This window comes from Rhinopithecus roxellana, chromosome 3, assembly GCF_007565055.1.
Source record: "Rhinopithecus roxellana isolate Shanxi Qingling chromosome 3, ASM756505v1, whole genome shotgun sequence".
Taxonomy (NCBI): domain Eukaryota; kingdom Metazoa; phylum Chordata; class Mammalia; order Primates; family Cercopithecidae; genus Rhinopithecus; species Rhinopithecus roxellana.
In genome coordinates this window covers 157,657,205-157,680,360 of record NC_044551.1, presented here as the reverse complement: position 1 = coordinate 157,680,360, position 23,156 = coordinate 157,657,205, and the positions used below count along the sequence as shown (strand labels likewise).

Here is a 23,156-nt window from a genome sequence, read left to right as displayed (position 1 = left end):
GTAACCTAACAAAATGCTGGACTTTATGTTTTTCACTACCTACTCTTTCTTATTTATTTATGCAAAGTATACTCCATATTATGAAAGTAAATGTACTAGTGTCCATCCAGCTCAGAGGAGCTTAAGTTCAAAGACAAAGTGATAGACTTCATTAGGCAAAAAACTTTTAAGATTTCATACGTCAGCAGGCATTTCCCCATGGATCAACCCCAAGAGAAATGGGACCCAGAAAACATTTTACCTGACTGATTAGAACAAAAAGGCTGCTATGTACCACTCTTAGGTACAATTTCAAAGGGAGGACAGCACCATGCTCATTCGCTAAAGCCCCCTCCTAGTTACAAGAGGAACCTCTGTGCATGTGCATGTGCGTGTGTGTGCGCGTGTGTGCATGTGCATGCGTGTGTATGCGTGTGCATGTGTGTGTGTGCGCCTGTGTGTGTGTGTGTATAAAGCCAGAAGAAATTTCTCAGGTTGCAAGCTGTGTCCTGCCAGCCAACAGTCAACCTAATTTGGGGGAAAATAATATAATCAGCTTTTTCCACAAGGAGAGAAAGCACATGAAAATATGATGAAATTGGGTCAAAGAGTGGCCAACTTTCCATTTCCATTTCCATTTCCTGGAAAAGCTGCAGGGACTGAAAGTCTTGAGGAAGTGTATCTGTAGTTTTGTTTACTTGTTTTTTTGTTATCTCTTAATGTTTGCATGGTCTTAAAATCTAGATTTAACAGTAAAATTGCATTAGTGTTTGGTCAGTTACATTTGTACTTTAGATTGGGGTTTATAACTTAAATGTAATGTTTATAATTTAAACATAAAATACACTAACATGAGATCCTGACACAATCTTACCTAGGAGCCTAAAATTCAACAGCCAAGGCTCTAGACACTTATTGGAGAATCTCATCCTTTACAATTAGATCAATTGCAATATTTCTAAAGAGTGAATCCTGTACTCTGTATATGTGAGACTTACATCAAGTAGCCTGGCCCTTGAGAGAGACGCACCTGTCTTGTCCTTTACTGCCTGTGAAATCCCAGGCGAGTCTGTGGGTAATCTGGCATTTCTGTTTTGCCCATCTGCTGAAAGAACTTGTTGGAGGTGACTCTTCTCTTTCTCAAGCTGTTGTACTTCAAACCCTTTGGTTTCTGGCTTTCAGATCACTGATAATTGAGGTGAAATAGCTGCAAACAGACTGGCCACTTGACTACTTAAGGACTTGATTATTATTATGATAGAAATAGGTAAGGAGTTATGAAACTTACTTCTTTTCCTCCTGGGGTGAGCAAAAGACTGGAGGAGTAAATAAAATATTTTTATTGCCAAGTCTATGTTGATTTACTTTGCCATCCCTCATTCACATTTTAGTCAGTAGAAAAAGTTCCCTGGATCTAATAGCTAAATCTCTGAAAAGTGGGTGAGGAAATGGAAGAAAAGGATTAATAATAATAATATTTATTGAGTACTGTGGTGTGGCCAGACCTGCTAAAAACTTTTCAAGATCACCTCACAAATCTATAAGATCTGTATTATAATTACTACCATTTTAGAGATGACTGAAAAACTGAGAGCAATAGTGGTTTGTCCCAAATTCCCCATCTAGTTAGTGGCACAGCTTATTTATAGAGTCCCTATAAATCCCAGTTAGCCTGGGACAGTTCCAGTTTACATCTTGAATCCTGAAGTAATAATAAATGGTATCTCCTGTTCCATTTCAAAAGTGGACTACACAAATTATATGGTCACTCTATCTCAAGGTTTCTTAATCTTGGTACTACTGACATGTTGGGCTGTAAGATTCTTTGTTGTAGGGGCTGTCCTGTGCATTGCCAGGTGTTTCACAGCATCACTGCCCTCTACCCAGTCGATGCCAGTACCACCCTCCACTTCAAGTAATGAAAAGCAACAATGCCTTCAGACATTTCCAAATGTCCCCAGGGGGGCAAAATTGCTCCTGAGAACTTACTGCATCTAAAGCTTATATTTATACAAATTTAACTACAAAAGGACAAAACAATCTATTTGTTACAACTGAACCTATGCAGTAGAGTGGCTGGCATACACTCTGTACTCAATAAAGTTATTTATTTTTGTAGAAATGGGATCTCACTATGCACCCAGGCTGATCTTGAACTCCTGGCCTCAAGCCATCCTCTGGCCTTGGCCTTCCAAAGTTCTGAGATTACAGGCACGAACCACTATCCCTGACCTAAAAGTCCATTTCTTTGGGGTGTCACTTGGCTTCCCAATTGTAGAGAGGTGCAGGGGCTAAACAAGTAATGAAAAAGATGCCTAGAAGGGCTCTAGTGATAAAAATTGGTTTGTTGTGGCTGGGCGCAGTGGCTCATGCCTGTAATCCCCGCACTTTGGGAGGCTGAGGCGGGCAGATCACGAGGTCAGGAGATCGAGACCATCCTGGTTAACACGGTGAAACCCCGTCTCTACTAAAAATACAAAAAAATTATCCGGGCGTGGTGGCGGGTGCCTGTAGTCCCAGCTACTCGGGAGGCTAAGGTAGGAGAATGACACGAACCTGGAAGGTAGAGCTTGTGGTGAGCTGAGACAGCGCCACTGCACTCCAGCCTGGGTGACAGAGCGAGACTCTGTCTAAAAAAAAAAAAAAAAGAAAAAAAAAAAGTTGGTTTGTCGCATTTCTTATTAGAGAAGACTAAAACAGTGGTAACTACAAAGTAACACAGCAACCTCCTTGCTGCCCATTCTAATTATGTAAAGTTCGAATCTTGATTCCATTGGGGCTTTTGCCTTAGTAATGGACATAAAAGCTAACGTTGATAGAGAGTGTTACAGTGAGTTTCATACTGCAGCAATCTTCTTAGTATTAATTGCTTATCAGTGTTCTATTTCCTCCTAGTCTTATACTTAGAAATGACCACCATTTCTTTCATACCACCATTTTCATTTATTAGCAATAACAGAGGAAATACCAATAGCACCAATTCAAAATGAATCCACATGACGTGTTTTATCCTTACAGCTGTAATAACTAGTAACTAACATGGATTGGAAAGCACTTCGCAAATGTAAAAAGTGCTGTACAGATACATTATAATTATCATCATTAATAAATTAGCCCAATTCTCCTAGTTCAAAAGGCACGTAAGGTCAGATACATGGGCTTCAGTGGGGCAAAATGATCACAACCTACAATGTGGCAATGGTTCACATATGTTGGCAACAAGTTTTACCCCATGCAATCCTGCAGAGCTGAAATTACACACCCTTCAAAATATGGGAGAATGAAGCTAAAAGTAGACAAGACAGTTTTTTTTTAAATTTAATGCTTTTTTTTTAAATAACAGACTCCTACCTCTTTTATATTAATGCCTAAATAGATAATATAATTAATCAGACTTCTAAATTGTACATTACAACAAAATGAAAATGTCTTATTTAAGGTGACAGCAAATTTTATTACTTTCTATGAGCTGATACTTCAGATACCATTAGAATTTCAAAGCATTCTGCAACTTCAAAGAGGTCAGATTGGTAAAATTTGTGCTTGCACACCCTCATGGAATATTGTCAGTATTCATTCCAAAATTGTTACTAGAACAAAACAGCTTTATCCATTCCCTTGCCAGCAGAAGTCTTGGCAAGAGATGGCTCTTGGCTGGACCACAAATAAAATTCCTTGAATCACCAGTATCTTGATTTAAGAAAGAAATTTTACTGTGTCTTTCATACACAAAAGCTGATTAACAATGGTTAAAAAAACACTACTCCACTTTTTCACAGGTGTACAAAAGGAAATATAATGGAATTACATTCAACAATAAAGCTTAAAGTTCACTCTAGGTAATAGTTGCATTAACATTCACATACACAAGCACAGAGTAAGTATATTTCAGGAGTCTTATCATAGCATACAGCATACATATGGGAGATTGATTTCAGGTAACATCATAGGTGTTAGTAAGATTAGCAATTCAGAGTGTTATAGAAAAGGAAAACTAAACCAAAGAGAAGGTGTAGGCTAGCACACCAAGACAAGTCAGAATCAGAAGACTGAAAAATCTGCTCACTGTATGAGAAAACAATATTTTTCTTCAATTTTTGGGTCTTGATATAGTTGGTTAGAGAAGGTTGTGTATCAAAGTGCACATAATTGTTTCTTAGAAAAGAGAGAGAGAGAGAGAGATCATTTTATTTAGTAATACATGCAAGAGGCAGCCCCAGAGTGACCTGAAAGAGTAAAGCTGTGATTGGCAGGTGGCCGATATAATACAGATGTTTCAGACAATTCTCTTAAAGCACTTCTGTAGCAGCAATGATCATTTAAATGGCTGTAGACTGAATTCTCTTTTGAGAAAAGTTTAGGGGAACTGTATTCATATTTCTCTTTAAAGATTTATAGCTATAGACTTTCTCTTTTTTTAAATAAATCTATGAAACAACAAACAGCGAAAGGTGAGGTGTCGGGGTTTTCTTTTGCTTTTGCATAAGTATTGGAAAAGGATCTGACCTTTTCATAAACATTGTGTGCAAAAGAATTTTTAATAAAGTGAGCGCAGGACATGTATAGGAAACACATCAGATCTGCTTCTGTTTCCCAGGGTGATTCTCTGTTAAAACACTGGACTGTTGACTCGCAGGTATGATGCAGATTTTAGGTATAATGACATCACAGCCAACAGACTTTAGGGTCTCCTAAAGCCTTGTCAGTGGGGGTAGTTTTGTCTCCTAGAGGGTGGCCACCACCTCTTGAGTTGTAAGATTTAGAAAGTCTGGTCCCTTTTAGTTTACACTTCCCCTCCACGCTGATAACTTCCGCTGTTTATTTGTCTTTGTTTTCTTGCCTTCCTTGTACCAATTAGTCTAAGCTGGCCCGTCTCAGCCAATGTCTGGCACTCGCATACCCGCGGTGGCCACACATACCCAGTGGCCACAAACACCCAAGCTGCTCAATCTCAAAACTTTTCAGCCTGCCCTGCAAGTGTCATCAAGACAGGATCCCCGGAGCACAGGGCAGAGAGTCCAACCTCTCACTGGCGGGGCTGGGAAGCCTCTCCTTTGCGGCGGAGGAGAAAGGAAACTTGGGTCTGCTTTTTAGGTTCTGAAAACAAGCCAGAGTGGAGAGAAAGAGTTAACACCAGACTTAGTAAAGCTTTTACGACAAAACCTGTTAAATGCGTTCTAGACAGACACAGGGAACTTTCTGCAGATTTCTGAGGTCTCTAAGAGGGCTCACATAGATAGGAAAAAGGAGCAGGGAGTTGCTACATGGGGGAGATTTGCCATTATTACAAAAACTGGCTAAGTGGCTTGTTTCCATTTGAGGACCTCACTGGTCACTGTTGTCAGTCGTGCTGTTCCCTTTCTCTTTTTTCTCCTGGGTCTTGTTACCCTTCTTCTTTTTCTTCTTTTTCTTGGTCTCCTCCTTTTTGCCGAAGGTTATGAAGTCACTTTTGTCAATTTGGTTGTTAGTAGGCTCCTGCCGGATGGAGATGATTGCAGGAGATCCTGGGATAATGAATTTGTCTGGCAACTCACCGGGACCGGATTGTTTGGGGTTGCCTGGTCCGTATTTAAAGGTCCAGCTGTTGCTGTTGACACCCGCACCAACTGGAGGGGACACTTCTCCTGCCTCTGGTTCTGAAAGACAAAACATTACAAATCATTAATGGGGCCAACACATGCTCTTGACGCTACACTGCTGGTAGAGTACAGAAGTACTGCATAAGCAGGTTGAGCCTCCCCAAAAAATCATGAGTTGTTTCTTCAAGTCTGAGGGCAAGGCAAGTGTTTACTTATTTATTTATTTGTTTAATTTTTTTTGAGACAGGATTTCCCTCTGTCACGCAGGCTGAAATGCAGTCACTGCAGCCTTGACCTCCTGCGCTCAATCAATTCTCCCATCTTAGCCTCCCAAGTAGCTGGAACTATAGGCACAAGCTATTATGCCAGGCTAACTTTTTAAAAATTTTTTTTGTAGAAATGAGATCTCACTATGTTACCCAGGCTGGTCTCAAACCTCTTGGAGCTCAAGAGATCCTCCCACCTTGGCCTCCCAAAGTGTTGGAATTATAGACATGAGCTACCACACGCAGACAAGGCCAGTATTTACAGACAAGCAAGAGGGCAGGTTTTTTCACTAGGATACCAAGAATCTGCTTTATAGTAACATATGTTTGGTTCTTTGTGAAGAATTTCCTAAAGAATACAGTTGTGATTATCTTGACTGGGAATGAGACGGGAAAGATACAGGCTAAAGGCAAAATATGCTTCTTTTAGTGTCTAGATTAAACTTTGGCTATAACTGTATTAGCATGTCTATTTTGTCCAAAACAAGAAAAATTAGTTGAATCAATTATTTGATCCGAATTTTATTGTAATAACCTTGAAGGGTGGTGGGATGCAGCAGAGGAGAGATGGGAATACACAACATAAGAAGATGGAATCCTGTTGTAAATTGAGCCTATTTGTTTAGATAAAAAATTGGGAGCCAATTTTACTTTCCAAGCCAAGTTCCTTCCCTCAATGTGCTCACAGTCTAGTTGGGACATACACTCAAGCAACTAGAAACCAACTTAATACATGCAATAACTAAGGTGTATGTAAAGTATTGCGGGACTCCAGAAGAAGAAATTGTTAATTATACTTGAGAAAGTTAATGGGGTTCCAGAGGAGGTGAAATCTGCCCTGAGTCTTGGGAAAACGATTATGCATCCACAGGAGTTTTCAATAGAAGACATTCCCAAGAGTCTGGTTGGAAGACATACCATAAAGTATACCAGTGACTTCTAGAAGAGTAGAAGTCAGAGCTAGAGAGGAAGGGTAATGGTCTGTGCGGGCAAAGTGATCCCAGTGGCCATAACATTGGAACTCTGACATCATAGCAATGTTTATGTATTTGACACTGCTCCTTTGGTTGATACGTGAAAAGCTCCATCAAATAAACTGTTTATGTTCAATTATAGTTTAGGGTTGTCTACATCTCCTATTTCAATTTCCTATTGCTTCTCAGTCTCCTCTAATTTGGTGTCCCTGAGCAGTAATTTTCTAACATAACTCATGTCAAGTTCATTATATTACTTCCACAATCAATGGTCACATTTTAGTCCTCATCTTATCAAACCTCTCAGCAGCATCTGTCATCCCCTTCTTGAAACACTTATTCTCATGAGTTCTTTGTCATGTAGGACAATAACCCCAGTAAGTTCTCAGATGGACTGGACCCCTGTTACAAAAGGCAGATTAACAAGAAAAAAAAGCAAACAAGTTTATTAACATGTATATTTCATATATACATGACAGACACCCAGAGAATGAGTGGTTCTCAAAAAGGTGGCTTAGATTTCCAGCTTATATAGCATCTTCAACAAAGAACAGTAAATTTTTTAAAAAGTGTAAGACAAAGGAAAAGACCTTTAAGGACCTTTAAAGACTTTTGAGTCTCTAATGGGTGGCTGCTTGGGGGAAGGCAAATGAATGGCAGATAAAGGCTAATTTGTAAAGCTTGTAATGTAGATTCCTCCAGTACTATTTCCAGGCCAATAAGAGTCCAAAGTTGTCTTCAGTGGTAACCTTTGTTCTTCCTGGTGGTAGGAGGCAGAGGAGGGAGGTAGAAGCAGGATAGCTTTTGTCTTTGTAAATTTATGTTCTTTTAGGCAAATAGAGGGAGGGCAGAAGACCCCTCCTGTATCTGCTTCTTTTATTATTATTATTTTTTATTTGAGATAGAGCCTTGCTCTGTTGCCCAGACTGGAGTGCAGCAGTGAGATCTCAGCTCACTGCAGTCTCCACCTCCTGGGTTCAAGTAATTCTCGTGCCTTAGCCTCCTGAGTAGCTGGGACTACAGGCACATGCCACCATTCCTGGGTTTTTTGTTTTTTTGTTTTTTTTTTTTTTTTTGGTATTTTAGTAGAGATGGGGTTTCATCATGTTGCCCAGGATGGTCTCAAACTCCTGAGCTCAGGCAATCTGCCCACTTCGGCCTCCCAAAGTGCTAGGATTACAGGCGTGAGCCCACTGTACCCAGCCTGTATCTGCTTCTTTTAACTTGCCTTCAGCTCAACAATCCTTCTTATTTTGGGACAGCATATTCTGGCCCCAGACTGGCCCTGGACAGTCAAAACATTCTCCTGACCTTTCTCTCTGGCTGTTCTTTGTCAGTTTCCTTTTTCAGTTTCTTTGTCAGTCTCCTCATCTGTGTGTTGAAGCTTCCTTGGGTTTGGCCCTAGACTCTCTTCTCTATTTTCTCTTCACTCTCTCCTTTTGGGATCTCAGCCATATCCATGGATATAAATACTATCTGAATAAGCTGATGAGATGCAGACTTATATTTTAAGCCCACATCTCTCTGTGCTCCAATCTCATGTGTAACTGCCTATCTGGTATCCCCAGTTGGAAATCTCATGGGCATCCCGGACTGAAGGAATTTGAAATCAAACTCTTGATTCCTCGAATCTATTCCTTTCTAAATCTTTCCAGTTTTCAGTAAATTACAACCCATTTACCCCATTTCTCAAGCCAGAAAGTTCAGAGCTAATTATTCATTTTTCTCTATTCTATTCTTCATTCTCCATTTATAATACATCATCAAGACCTGTCATTTCTGCCTCCTAAATATATCTTGACTCTGCCCTCTTCTCCCAATTTTCACTGCCACCACTCTTTCAGGACACCATCATCTCTTATATGAATTGCAGCAATAGTCTCCTTATTCAGTCTGCTTCCACTTTTGCTTCTCTCCAACCCTCCACACAGTAGCCAGAGTCATCTTCATTTCTTAAAGTCTCTCTTTAAAAATTAAAGTATAACAGCCAGGCATGGTGGCTCACACCTGTAATCCCAGCCCTTTGGGAGGCTGAGGTGGGCAGATCACGAGGTCAGGAGATTGAGACCATCCTGGCTAACACAGTGAGACCTCATCTCTACTAAAAAATACAAAAAATTAGCCAGGCATGTAGTCCCAGCTACTCAGGAGGCTGAGGCAGGAGAATGGTGTGAACCCGGGAGGCAGAGTTTGCAGAGAGCCGAGATCGCGCCACTGCACTCCAGCCTGGGCGACAGAGCAAGACTCCATCTAAAATAAATAAATAAATAAATAAAATTGAAGTATAACATACATATAGCAAAATCCTTTAAAAATAGAAATCAGATTATATCACTCCTCTGCTTAGGCTTTCTATTGCCTTGAGAAAAAAAAACAAAAACAAAAAACTCCTTACCGTGATACATAAGTCCCTTCAATAATCGGATTTTTACTTCTTCTCCACTCTCATCTACAAATCTCCCTCTTACTATTATACTCCATCCATACAGGCCTTCTTTCAGATCCTCGAATACTCTTTGGAGTTGTCTTTTGTTGTCGTTTGTTACAGACAGGTTCTCACTCTGTCACCCAGGCTGAAGTGCAGTGGTGCAAGCATTGCTTGCTGTAACCTCAAACTCCTGGACTCAAGCGACCCTCCTGTCTCAGCCTCCCAAGTGTCTGGAACTACAGGCCACCATACCTGGCTCCTTGGAATTGTTTTTACTTCAAGATCTTTACACATCTGGTTTGCTTTTGTCTTGAATGATCTTTTACCCATTCTTAGCATGACTCCTCATTCTTCAAGTCTATGTTAAATGTAACCTCCTCGGAAAGGCATTCTACGACATTCCTAGCCAAACAGCACCCCCTTAGCCTATTAGCCTCTATCACTGTAAGATTCACAAAGGCAAAAAATACATCTGTTTATTCACCAATGTATAACCAGTGCCTAGCACAATTCCTGGCCCATAACAGGTATTTAGTAAATACTTGCTGGATGAATGAATGAAAGGACTGATGTGAGAAGTAAAAGTGGTACCCACTCTTTAGCAGACCAAACAACTCTCCAGTGAGGCACTTTTGGGGTCCCTAAAGACAACGAAGTAATGTATGTAAAGCGCTAAACTTGATGCTTAGCACAATGCAAGAATTCAGTAAATGGTATCACATATGGGCAATTATATATAATGCAGCTCTTGGGGCCTAGGAGGCCAAAATAAAGATACTACAAATTTACAGCAGGCAGTGAGGAGAGGGGGCAAGAAATTTTCTTTTCTCTTCCAAACCCTTTTCCTTACACGATGCTTCCCCTGACAGAGCTGACACAATAGCACTTTAGGGATGAGAAACAATTTTTTTCTCTGAGACTACTGTCTTTGATCTATCTAAGTTAATCAAATCTGCAATTGAGCTCAGCCAGAATCTGCCTGTTTAACCTTTAAAATACAGGTCCTGTCTCTGAGAGACTGAGAAAAGAGAGAAATGTCAGGCCTCTGAGCCCGAGCTAAGCCATCATATCCCCTGTGACCTGCACGTATATATCCAGATGGCCTGAAGCAATTGAAGATCCATAAAAGAAGTGAAAATATCCTTAACTGATGACATTCCGCCATTGTGATTTTTCTGCTCCACCCTAATTGATCAATGTACTTTGTTATCTTCCCCACCCTTAAGAAGGTTCTTTGTAATTCTCCCCACCCTTGAGAACGTACTTTGTGAGATACACCCCCTGCCCACAAAACATTGCTCCTAACTCCACCGCCTATCCCAAAACCTGTAAGAACTAATGACAATCCCACCACCCTCTGCTGACTCTCTTTTCGGACTCAGCCCGTCTGCACCCAGGTGAAATAAACAGCCTTGTTGCTCACACAAAGCCTGTTTGGTGGTCTCTTCACACGGACGTGCATAACAAGAAATGTATTTAAAAGCCTCTGATTTGGTGCCTAAAACTGGGTTTCAGCACCACTCCACAGTCCTTTAGTTGCCCTCAGAGCCCAAAATGGAAATTTTTCTTCAACCATAACCAGGACTCTGCATGAGGCCTAAGCACTGTCATCAGGAAATGTGGAACACAGAGATATCTTCATCTTGCAGAGTTAAAGGACATTAATGGCTGTGTGTATTGGCAGAGGGAGCCCCTCACAGCAGGACTGCCAAGAGTTAATCCACTTTAACATGTCACTGAGCTTCCTGGTTCTATATGACTCAGCCTAAACTCCAGGAAGCGGAGATCTAGTCAGGTGCCTCCTCCACATGTCCAGCTTCCGCAGAGCAGAACAAGGTGTGGTTTCTCCAGTCCCTCACAGACCACTGTGCCTCACCTGTTCTAGTTGTTGTATAAACAAACATCTCTGAGAGCTCAGCAGCATGTAGACTGTGACTCATTCCACGTAAAACAAAAGCTTAAGGATCTGACAAACATTGACTGGCCTCCTAATCTGAGTTCCTTTTGGCTAAGAGCACTCAAGACACTTGTCTAGCTTTGCCTATAAAATGTCATGCCTTTGGGGCAGAATCAAGGAGATACTCCCTTTTGAAGAAGATGAAAACGAAAGAAGCACATTTCTACCCCTAACCCCAACCAGGGGCCAGGCTCAAAGAAATGTTTCTTCTTTCAGTGCTGCCTCCTTTCCCTTCTAGGATCTCTGGCAAGTCCCCTCCCTTACGCTCCCAGGGTCCTAGCTCACCCTCAGGCAAAGACAAGACTGAGGATGCAGTCAAGACTCAAATGAATGGGCCTGTTAGAGGCTAGAAAGAGGATTTCAGACAATATAAATCTGGTACGGGTCTGAATCTTTAGGCAGAGCCCTTCCCAGACTATAGATTACAACCCAATAGGATTTAATAGGATTTAAAAGTTTATTTAACAGAGTACAATAATCATTATACAAAATATGGTTTTGTTTTTTTATTGGATTAGCCAATATCTTCACAATGGGTAGGGATACATTTTAAAATCAGAACAACCTATATTTTAATAAAAACATACAGATCTTCACTTCTACTTTAAATACTGCCCTCTGGGGCCAGGAACGGTGACTCACACCTAAAATCCCAGCACTCTGGGAGTCTGAGGCGGGTGGATCACTTGAAGCCAGGAGTTCAAGACCAGCCTGAGGAACATGGTAAAACCCCATCTCTACTAAAACCACAAAAATTAGCCAGACTGTGGTGGTGCATGCCCGTAATTTCATCTACTTGGGAGGCTGAGGCATGAGAATCACTTGAACCCGGGAGGCGGAGGTTTCAATGAGCTGAGATTGCACCACTGCATTCCAGCCTGGGCGATAGAGCAAACAAACAAAAAACCCTGCCCCCTGGAAACAGCTGGTCACTTCATGTCATCCTATAATCCAATTTGGGCACTTCCCTTAGGCACTGCCCAGGAGTCTTTTTGGCAAAATTTCCAGCTTTTCTTTTTCATGCTAAACTAACCCTGGCTGTCTGAGTTGATGGAGTTGAGCCTCAGGGACTAGGAATGTTCAGGTCAGAGGCTTTGCCAAGGCAAATGCCAGGAAAGGGCCAGAAGATTGTGAAGCAAATGCCAGGCCTGTTAAACTCACCCTCATCCCCATTTAGAACTGTTTTGTTAAGGCCAGGAGGGCTTTTCTGATTTACACTGACTTTCCCTAATAGAAGAACATAAATTCTTTTTGACCAAGGATACTATTTTCAGGAAAGCTCTCAGAGGGGCATGTGCTGGAGGGTGTTTTAGGGTGTTCGCTTTTCTTTTCTTCCCTTCATCTTGCTTTGTTCTCTTTCTGTTCTTGAGGACTTGCCCTGGTTCTCTCACTAGTGCATAGTCCTGGGCCATTTACATAAATATCTCTGAGCCTCAGTTTCCTCATCCATAAAATGGAATGATCCCCTTCCTGTCTACATCACAGGGTTGTCGATGTAGTTAATATTTATTGTGCCCTTCCTGTGTGCGTGCAACAGAGTTAAACAGATCTACAGGCCATATAGGTTTTGGTCCTGACAAGAGCCCTATGAAGTAGATACTTCTAATATCTCTGTCTGTGTTATGTGTCTGTTTTAGAGATGAGGGGACTAAGGACCAATGGTCACATGGTCACTAACTGGTGGAGCCTGGAACTCAAAACTAGGGAATCTGACTCCAGCTAGGAGACTCAGATCCCGAGCTGTATAACAAGGTCATCCTTTGAAAACCCTAAAGCGTTATACAAATGTGCCAATTATTATGGTTATTGCCTGTTTTGTTACTACTATTTGGGAGGCACAGAGATGCCAGCAGGAGCCCTAAGCCAGAATGAGATGAAAGAAGGAGTGGAGGTGGGGGAAGGGGTGCGGATGCAGCCCGGGCTCCAGGTTTCGGCTCCGCCCCTTTGGTCCCCATTCATCCCTTTGTTACCAGCTCTGGGATTTCAGTGCCGAGGTTAATAAAGAGCTTCCAGAAAACCCATCATTTTGATTAAAGCCGGGGACTATCTTGCCAGACAGCACTCTGGAGCCTGCCTACCGCCCACTCTGCTAAGTCAGTGCAGCCGGCAAAGGCTATTAAATGATTACAGTCGTTTCCGGCCCAGCCCCAGACAGCTCCCCTGGACTGCTCGTTCTTCGGCGCGGGCAGCTGTTGCTGCCTCTGGATGTCCAGGAAAGAGTCAGGGCACCGAAGGCTGTGCAGATTCTGGGTTTGCAAGTGAACTTTCCGCGCAGGGACACGCCGCCTCTCCCTCCTCCTTATTTCCGCTCACCACCCAAGTCAGCCACTGCAGTCTTTTTCAAGCAGCCCCGATTTCTTTTGCTCCTTCTTGGCTTTGGGCATCAATTTAATCAACCTCTCTCTCTGTCTCCCTCTCTGTCATAATTTGGCCGATTGTAGAATGATAGTATATACCCAGGCTGACCAAAAGGCAAAAACCATCCGCCATCAACCGCTGAAACAGCCCAGGATGTAAAACATCTCAAGCTCCTTCCCCACCCCCTATTTCGCCATCTGTGGGGTTTGTTGGACCGACTGGACAAGCTCCGCCTTCTCCCACACCTTCACCCCCAACCCCAGCCAGTCCTTTATGAATTGAGCAGACCTAATCTGAGTAATCACAGCCCACGAAACACAGGAGAATCGTGGTCTGAAACCCAAATCCTGTCCAGGATCAGAGAGAGAGGGACGAAGCTAAGCTCACCTGGGCTAGCATTTCCAGCACTTCCCCTCTGCTGCTTAGTCCTTCAATAGACAGTGGAAAGACTTTTCCATGGAAACAAGGGAATGTAAAAATATACTCCCTGTTCTCTGTAAGATCTTAGGCTCTGTAATCAGAATAGTAGGCTTAAACCTGGCTACATCATGTAAATTATGTGATGTTTGGCAAATTATTTCATATTTCTGGGCCTCAGTTTTCATCCGTAAAAAAAGATCATAGTAGTGCCCACCCCATAGGGTTGTTATAGATTAAATGTAACTATCCTTATACAGCACATAGCATAAGTGCATGGCACAAAGTAAACACTCATTAAATTTTACTTATTAAGATCAGAGCAGCAGAAGATTCATTTGTTTAAGGACTATTGATTGCTTATGGATTAGAAAATTTATTGGGTATTTTGTATGTATTTAATTTTAAATGATTTAATTACAATTAAAGCTATTATTATAAATGTATTTATGTAAGTACATATGTAAAGCATATTTATTTTATTAAAAAGGAATCCAAAGGCTTAAATTACAGCAAGATAACTTGTCCTAAATCACACAGGATTTTTTTTTTTTTTTTTTTTTTTTTAGAGACAGGGTCTATATTGTTGCCCAGGTTGGAGTACAATGGTGAGATCATGGCTGACTGCCAGCCTGGACCTCCTGGGCTCAAGTGATCCTCTCATCTCAGCCTTCTGAGTAGCTAGGACTACAGGTGTGTGCCACTATGCCTGGCTAATTTTTTTTTTTTTAACATATAGAGTTAGGGGCCAGGCACAGTGGCTCATGCCTGTAATCCCAGCAATTTGGGAGGCCGAGGCAGGTGCATCACCTGAGGTCAGGATTTTGAGACCAGCCTGCCCAACATGGTGAAACCCTGTCTCTACCAAAAATACAAAAATTAGCTGGGCATCGTGGCGGGCACCTGTAATCCTAGCTACTCGAGAGTTTGAGGCAGAAGAATCACTTGAACCCGGGAGAAGGAGGTTGCAGTGAACCAAGACTGCGACAAGAGCAAAACTCCGTCTCAAAAAAAAAAAAAAAAGTGTGTGTGTGTGTGTATATATATATAGAGAGAGAGAGAGAGAGAGAGAGAGAGAGAGAGAGTGAGAGAGAGAGATAGGGCCTTGCTGTGTTGCCCAAACTGGTCTTGAACTCCTGGCCTCAAGCAATCTTCCCACCTCTGCCTCCCCAAAGAGCTAGGATCACAGGTGTCAGCCACCACATTCAGCCCCACACAGGGATTTCATAATGAAGGTGAAAAACTATTCTCACATTGACTCCTTGGCTCAATAATCAAATAGTTTTTGTTTGTTTTGTTTACTTCTTGTGAAGCCTTGGGAATGAGGGAAGAGACAGAGCTGAGCTCCATTCATAGGCCTAGCATTCTGATCTATAGAGCAGCTGGGAGAGTGGTGCGTGTGTGATTAGATGTCAGGCTTAGCAATGGGGAGGCCAATCTAATCCCACTCCCCAGAGGCCACTAGACCTGCTACTCCTGGGTGTTTCACCCTCTTTGGGTGGAATGAGTTGAGCTGGAAGAAGATTTTTTGGCTGTTTGGTGCCCCAAGCTACAGCTGGGCTAATTTTCAGTAATCTTGGAGCGGAAGAGATAAATACACTTGGCATATTTTTGAAGCCACAGCTCTTGCTTTGTGCCCAAAATAACTCTGCCATTTCTAGGTTAAGAGTATAAAGACATCATGTGCTGCGAACCCAGATTCAAACATTGGAATGGCTGGTCTCCGTAGTTAGCTAAAAAAAAACCTCACATTTCTTCTTTCCGTGAGTCCCCCGCAACCCAGCAGGGCTCAGGCTGCACAGTTTTCTCTACCTTGTTTCCTGGTTGCTAACATCCCCTGGGATGTAGGGAAGGCAATTTCCCTTTAGAGTCTCTTCTCAAAATACCCCCTCTTCAGTTGGCTGTCATATCCAGGGGGTAACACAATGCTTAAAATGTAGGTTCTTGGGTAACATAGACTTGAGTTGGAATCGGCTTCACCACTTATTTGTTGAACTTTGAGCGAGGCACTTGGCCTCTTAGCTCCCATTCTTTCATATGCGAAACAAAGATAACAATAACCATCTAATGGGATTGTGAGCATTAAAAAGAGACAAGGCTTATAAATCACACAGATCAATGTCTGTCATGCAGAAACTCTGAAATAAAGAATGGGTATTATTACTATGTAGTATTCCTTTACAAATCCAACTCCCACTTTAACCACCTATTCCCAAATGTAGTACTTTCAGAAATTCTCTTTTCCAAGGACTCTCTCCCCATCAGGCTCTGCTCCTCCTAGGGGATTGAAGACTTTGGGCTGTGACATTTTCCAGCTTAGAAATGGTTGCTAGGTTACTCTCCATAGCCCTCTGAAGGAGGAAGTGAAGGAGGCTGCTTAGACATGGTGGAAAGCACACTGGACGAGGTATCAAAGTCTTGGGTTCAAATCTCAACTCTGGCATTCTGCTTTCTACTATTTTCTTTTTTTTTTTTTTTGAGAGGGAGTCTCGGTCTGTCGCCCAGGCTGGAGTGCAGTGGCCGGATCTCAGCTCACTGCAAGCTCCGCCTCCCGGGTTTTACGCCATTTTCCTGCCTCAGCCTCCCCAGTAGCTGGGACTACAGGCGCTTGCCACCTCGCCCGGCTAGTTTTTTGTGTTTTTTTTAGTAGAGACGGGGTTTCACCGCGTTAGTCAGGATGGTCTCGATCTCCTGACATCATGATCCGCCCGTCTCGGCCTCCCAAAGTGCTGGGATTACAGGCTTGAGCCACCGTGCCCGGCTCTACTATTTTCTAGGATACTCTTTGATTAACATTGACTTACAGTTTCTTCATTTGTAAAATGGATATAATAGCTACCTCCCAGAGGCACTGTTGTTTATTCAACTAAACTTATTATTTACAAGGCCAGGCACGTGGCTCACGCCAGTAATCCAGCACTTTGGGAGGCCAAGGCAGGCAGATCACCTGAGGTCAGGGGTTCAAGACCAACCTGACCAACATGGTGAAACCCTGTCTCTACTAAAAATACAAAATTAGCCTAGTGTGGTGGCGCAAGTTTGTAATCCCAGCTACTTGGGAGGCTGAGGCAAGAGAATCACTTGAACCCAGGAGGCAGAGGTTGCAGTGAGCTGAGATTGTGCCATTGCACTCCAGCCTGAGCAACAAGAGCAAAACTCCATCTCAAAAACAAAAAACAAAAAACAAAAAAACTTATTTACAATAAATTAGACATTAAATTAGGAATTAGGGATATAGATATGAATAATATTAGGACAAGTACTCTGTTCTCAAAGAATTACAGTACAGTGGGAGGAAAAGACAAGTAAATGAATAAATACAATAATAGTTTTAAAGGATAAACAAGATAGATAAATTCTGGCATAAAGATGGCATTAAACTTTCTAGAGACGGTGTGTGCAGTGGTTAAGAGCACAGACTCAGAAGTCAGACAATTCTGCTTCAGATTCTGGTGCCCTTACTAGATGTGTGATCTTATTTAATCCTATGGGTCTCAGTTTTCTTAGCAGTAAAATGGGTATATTAATACACAAATTTCTGGGTGTGGTTATACAGATTAAAGGAGTTAATACTTATAAAGTGCTTAGAATAATACTTGGCACATAGCTTAACTGTTCAATACAGGTTAGCTATTATGATTCACAAGCAAATTTTCTCCTCTGTTTGCTCTAGCATTTTTAACTGTGGAGGTTAAGTCTGTTGATGATGATGTCACTGAGTTAAGTGACATATAGCACTAGCTCGAGGTGGGGATGGAAGGCTCAGAGGGAAGTATGTAACAAGTACAGTTCAACCACAGGTAAGTGAATGCCAATTTGCCAATTTGATATTTTTATATCCTATGATTCTGTAATTCTACTTCTGTAAGTTTATCCTATATAAATACTAGTAAGCATGCATAAGAAATATGTATAAGAATGTATATTGCATTGTTTAGAAAACATAGATACCAACAGGAAATTGGATAAATTATAATACACATATACAACATAGTACTATACCCTTACTCAAGAAGATTGTGGCAAGTCTATATGTACTGATAGAGAAAGGTGTTTGTTAACATATGCACACACACAAGCTGTATAATATGTATAGCATTATCCCATTTTGCTTTTCGAAAATCTCTATATAGTCATGTGCCCCATAATCATGTTTCAGTCAACAGTGGACCACACATATGACAGTTGTCCTATAAGATTATAATAATATTTTTTTATTGTACTTTTTCTGTGTTTAGGTATGTTGAGATACACAAATACTTATCATTGCGTAACAATTGCCTATGGTATTCAGTATAGTAATATGATGTACAGGTTTGTAGCCTTAGAGAAATAGGCCATATGATAAAGCCTAAGTGTGTAGTATGCTATACCATCTAGGTTTATGTAAGTACATTCTATGATATTTGTACAATGAAAAAGCTGCCTAACGACACATTTCTCAGTGTATCCTCATTGTTAAGTGATGCAAGAAATATTTGGAAGAGTGAACCCTAAAGTAAACATGGAAGTTGGGTGGTAATGATAGTTTCAATAATGATGTCAATATAGTTTCATCAATTGTAATGAATGTACCACTCTGGGCAGGATGTCACTGTGGCGGGGGTAGGGGGCATTGTGCACAGTCGGAGAGCAGGAGTGCATGAGAACTCTCACTTTCTACTCAACTTCTCTGTGAACCTAAAACTGCTCTAAAAAGTAAAGTTGATTAATTTCAAAAAATATTGGAGGATAAACACAAAATTGTTAACAGTGGTTGCTTCACCAAAGGGGAGTGGGATTGAGGGAAATAAATATTTCTATGCAAATAATGCTGTATTGTTTAATACTTACTTCAACAATGTAATTCTATTTTATTTTAAAATACATTAATTTAAAATGTAGACATATAAAGAATTCTAGAGATACACGCTAAATTATTGGTAGTGGTTACTTTTGGAAAGCATGATTGGATGTAGGGAGTGAGGCACTACTCATTTTATTTTAGTCCTGCACAGATATAACTTGTTATGACTTTTGTTTCTTCTGTAATTAAATCAAAGGGAGAGAGGTTCAGAAGAATACTAGCCCGACATGGTTCAAAAACTAGCCTGGACCCAGGATTAACTACATAATTTGCAGGAACCAGTGAAATTTGCCAAATGAAAATGGCGGGAGGGGGCCTTTGTTAACAAATAATTAAGAACTTCAAGACAGTGACAGTATATCAAAACACACAGGGCCTTTCTAAATGCTGGGCCCCAAGAAGCCCGTCTTGCCCAGGCCTGAGCACTACTGGGTTCCTCCCTTAGCACCACATCTTAACACTGACTATTCCCAAAGGTTTCACACTGCCTGCCCCACCTGAAAATCTATGAGGCATCATTTTACCTGACAACAAAATGGCTTCTGACTTTGGTTGGGTTTTCAGACTTTTCTTCTCTACCCTCCCCCCTTACTTTGTTACAATCTGTGCTTCTTAAAATTTGGCAGCAATCCCAGGCTCTGTGTTGCTGTGTCACTTCTCAGACTTGAGCAACCATTTCTAGACAAGTAGTGATATCCGTGCATTGAGGATATAAAATGGAGGTGCTGTCAGCACACTGCAGTATAAGGAAGGCAAGATAATACGAGAACCCTCTACCTTACCCTGCATACTTCCATACCATTCCATGTAATCTAGCAAAAACATTTTGAATCCTCTTTACTGTGTGCCAAGCACTGTGTTAAGTGCCAGGAGCATTAAATTGAGTAGTAATAGTTCTAATGACATTTTTGAGTGGCTACCATGAACTAAGCATGGTTCTAAGCATTTTGCATGCATTATCTCATTTAATACTTACAACAGCCTATGATCTCTCCTCTTTTACACAGTGATAAATCTGAAGCACAGGTTGCACAATTATTAAGTTATATGATAGAAATGTGAGGCACTGTGCAATGCCATGCTATCTCCCTTCAGAAACTAACACGAGACAAATTTTAAACCTGCCCTTCACTCTCCACATTTTCTCAGACATGACATATCAAATCCACCAGGATTACCTAAGAACATTTCCAAGGCCCGCCCTTCTTTTTTTTACAATTAAAAAAATGCTGCATTTACTTCTCGTTTTGATTCTCCTTTTCTAAACACTCCAAAGTTTCCAATATTTGGTTTGGGAGAAGAAAAACACTAAGTTGAAAGCTCATAGCTCATCTTGACATGTTATTCAGTACAGTGATCCCCCATTATTTGAGGTTTGATTTCTGAGGCTTCAGTTACCCACAGTCAACCTTAGTCTGAAAATATTAACTGAAAAATTTCAAAAATAAACAATTCATAAGTTTTAAATCGCAAGCTGTTCTGAGTAATGTGATGAAATCTCGAGCCATCCTGCTTCATCCTACCCAGTATGTGAATCATCCCTCTGTCCGGCCTATCCATGCTGTCTATGCTACTCACCTGTTAGTTCACTTAGAAAGTGTCTTGTTATCCGATTGGCTGTTTTGGTATCAAAGTGCTTGTATTCAATTTTACTTATTTTACTTATTTACTTATTTTACTTAATACTGGTCCCAAAGCACATGAGTATTGTGCCTAATTTATAAATTAAACTTTATCATAGCTGCGCCTATGAAAGAACATAATGTATATAAAGGTCAGTACTAAATGAGGTTTCAGGCATCCACTGAGGGTCTTGGAACGTATCTCCCGAGATAAATTGGGACTGCTGTAGGTTGATTTTTGAAAATTCAGTAGAGTAAAGGAAACTTAAAAGAATCTTCTTTCCTAAATATAAACAAACCAACTAACCTTCTAGTGGCTCTCCATGGCCAACAAATGAAACTACAAATTATTTAGCAGGACGTTTAAGGTCCTACAAAATCTGATTCCAGTCTACGTTTCTGATCTCATTTCCTAACACTCTTTATCCCACCACATCCATCAAATGCACTCATCCTATTAACCCAGGCTATACAATTCAGTTTATTTGTTTTTTGTTTTTGCATGCACACATTGTTTCCTTTGCCTAGAATTCTCCTCCTCTCCACATCCTACTTGCCATCCTGCAATGCCCAGTATTTTAAATTTTTTTTCGAGACAGGGTCTCATTCTGTCACCCAGGCTGGAGTGCAGTAGTGTGATCTCGGCTCACTGCAACCTCCGCCTTCCAGGTTCAAGTGAATCTCAGGCCTCAGCCTCCCAAGTAGCTGATACGACAAGTGCATGCCATCACACCCGGCTAATTCTTATATTTTTTTGTAGAGATGGGGATTTGCCAAGTTGCCCAGGCTGGTCTCAAACTCCTGGGCTCACACAATCCACCCGCCTCAACCTCCCAAAGTGCTGGGATCACAGGTGTGAGCCACTGCGCCCGGCCTCAATATCCAGTATTAAATGTCAAATAATCTCTGACTTAGTCCCCTGAATTTCCAATTCCATCTTCTGGGGATCCATGACATCCACTGTTCATGGTTGCTAAGAGTGTTTGGGCCCTGTGAAAACAATCTGGGGACTGTCTCAAGAAAGGCAGAACAGCTTACCTTATTTACCTAGGGTTTGAACTGATTATAACATAGATAGACGCTGGGTCCCATTCTGGACCAACAGGCCCTGGTGGTTTGTCCCAGCTTCCTTCCCCTTCATTGACCCTGCCTATGTAGGGCATTATCATGGTCCTTATCACATGACAATGTAATATTTCCATCATATTTCTTTACATTTCTGCCTTCACCATTAGATTTATAAGTGCAGGACTGTGTTATATTTAATATTATATTTGCATCACCTAGAACAGAGCCTGACCTGACCTAAGTGCTTAATAAATGTTTGATGATGACTACAGTCATGCATCACTTAACAATGAGGATATGCTCTGAGAAATGCATCACTAGGCATTTTTGTTGTATGGATATCATAGAGTGTACTTACACAAAGCTAGATGGCATAGCCTACTATGTACCTAGGCTATATGGTATAGCCTGTTGTTCCTAGGCTACAAACCTGCACAGCATGTTACTGTAGAAAATACTGTGCAACTGTAATATAATGGCAAGTATTTGTGTATCTAAACATAGAAAAGGTACAGTAAAAATATGGTATTACAATCTTATGGGACAACTGTCACATATGTGGTCCATTGTTGACCAAAGTGTTGTTATTTGGTACATGACTATATGTAGAGGGTCCCAACAAAATCTACATTGGAGCCAAGCCAAGAAAAGCATCCCTAGAAAGGATACTATATACTTCACTTCTTTATCTCTCTCTCTCTGTCTCTCTCTCCCGTGTGTGTGGGTGTGTGTGTGTGTGTGTGTGTATGTGAGAAAGAAAGAAAGAGAATAGGAATGAATAAGGATTTTAAAAGAGAAATGCTGATGACAGTGGTTAATGATGGAGTTCCAGGGACCTGGCTGGGAGGTGGTTTTTGTGAGGATCTTTGTAGTGCCCTTCAAATCACAAACATTTAGAAGGTTCTATCCTGGAGGCAAGGTTGTGACCCTGGGCAAGAAAAGACCAAAGAAGCTAATTTATATCTCTAAATCCCCAGATTCAGAGAGAACATACGAAAAAGCTAAAGAAATTAACTTTAGTGAGTTTCCCTCTAAAGAAATTTCCCAAAGGCAAATATGTAGAATCGATTTATACTTGTTGCAACAGAAGGAAATTGATGTGACACTGACCGCTGAATAAACACAGCCCTGCTGACTGCAGACTGCAAGAATAGCAGTTGGATTGACATCTTGGTGACACAAGCAGCCCACAGGGGATGCTGGACTCTGGGGAGACTCTTTCATGGGTCCCATGGCCTAATCATTGTCAGCAGTATAAGGGGTGATTTCATCTCCAGAGAGAGCTACTATAAGCATGGAGAGGGCCTAAGCTTTGGAGACATCCAGCTTGTTTAGAATCTCAAGGAAGGAGCTAGAGTGAAACTGGGTTGTTTATACAAAATGCTCCCAAAAAACAAACACATCCTTAGGTACATATGCATCCATAAAATTGACCCCGAACCATCCTACCCTCCTATCCACAACACAGGAAGCATCACAGGAAAAGCAAGTGGGATTTAGGAACATTGGCAGGAGCATTACCCACCCCTCAACCCCTAATACACACATACACACCAATCAGGCTCTTTCTTCTTTTTTTCAGGGAAGTTCTGGATATAATTAGCTTTCACTTAGACACAGACGCTAGATGCATACAAGGCAGGCAATATGTGTAGCTCCATC

At 41.3% G+C, this 23,156-nt stretch overlaps 1 protein-coding gene across 22 annotated transcripts in view; it reads right to left on the bottom strand.

Annotated features, from left to right (window-relative positions):
- Window positions 1-2,902: 2,902 nt before the first annotated feature.
- Window positions 2,903-23,156, bottom strand: part of LOC104681778 (protocadherin alpha-C2) — a 230,324-nt gene continuing 210,070 nt past the window's right edge. For 18 of the 22 annotated variants that reach the window (XM_010388184.2, XM_010388193.2, XM_010388186.2 and 15 more), the window contains one exon: window positions 2,903-5,615. In XM_010388184.2, the coding sequence (XP_010386486.1) occupies window positions 5,305-5,615 (311 nt within the window). In that variant the 3' untranslated portion in view covers window positions 2,903-5,304. The remainder of the gene's footprint in view (window positions 5,616-23,156) is intronic. The other 4 variants (XM_010388190.2, XM_030926993.1, XM_010388189.2 and 1 more) reach the window with 1 other exon arrangement.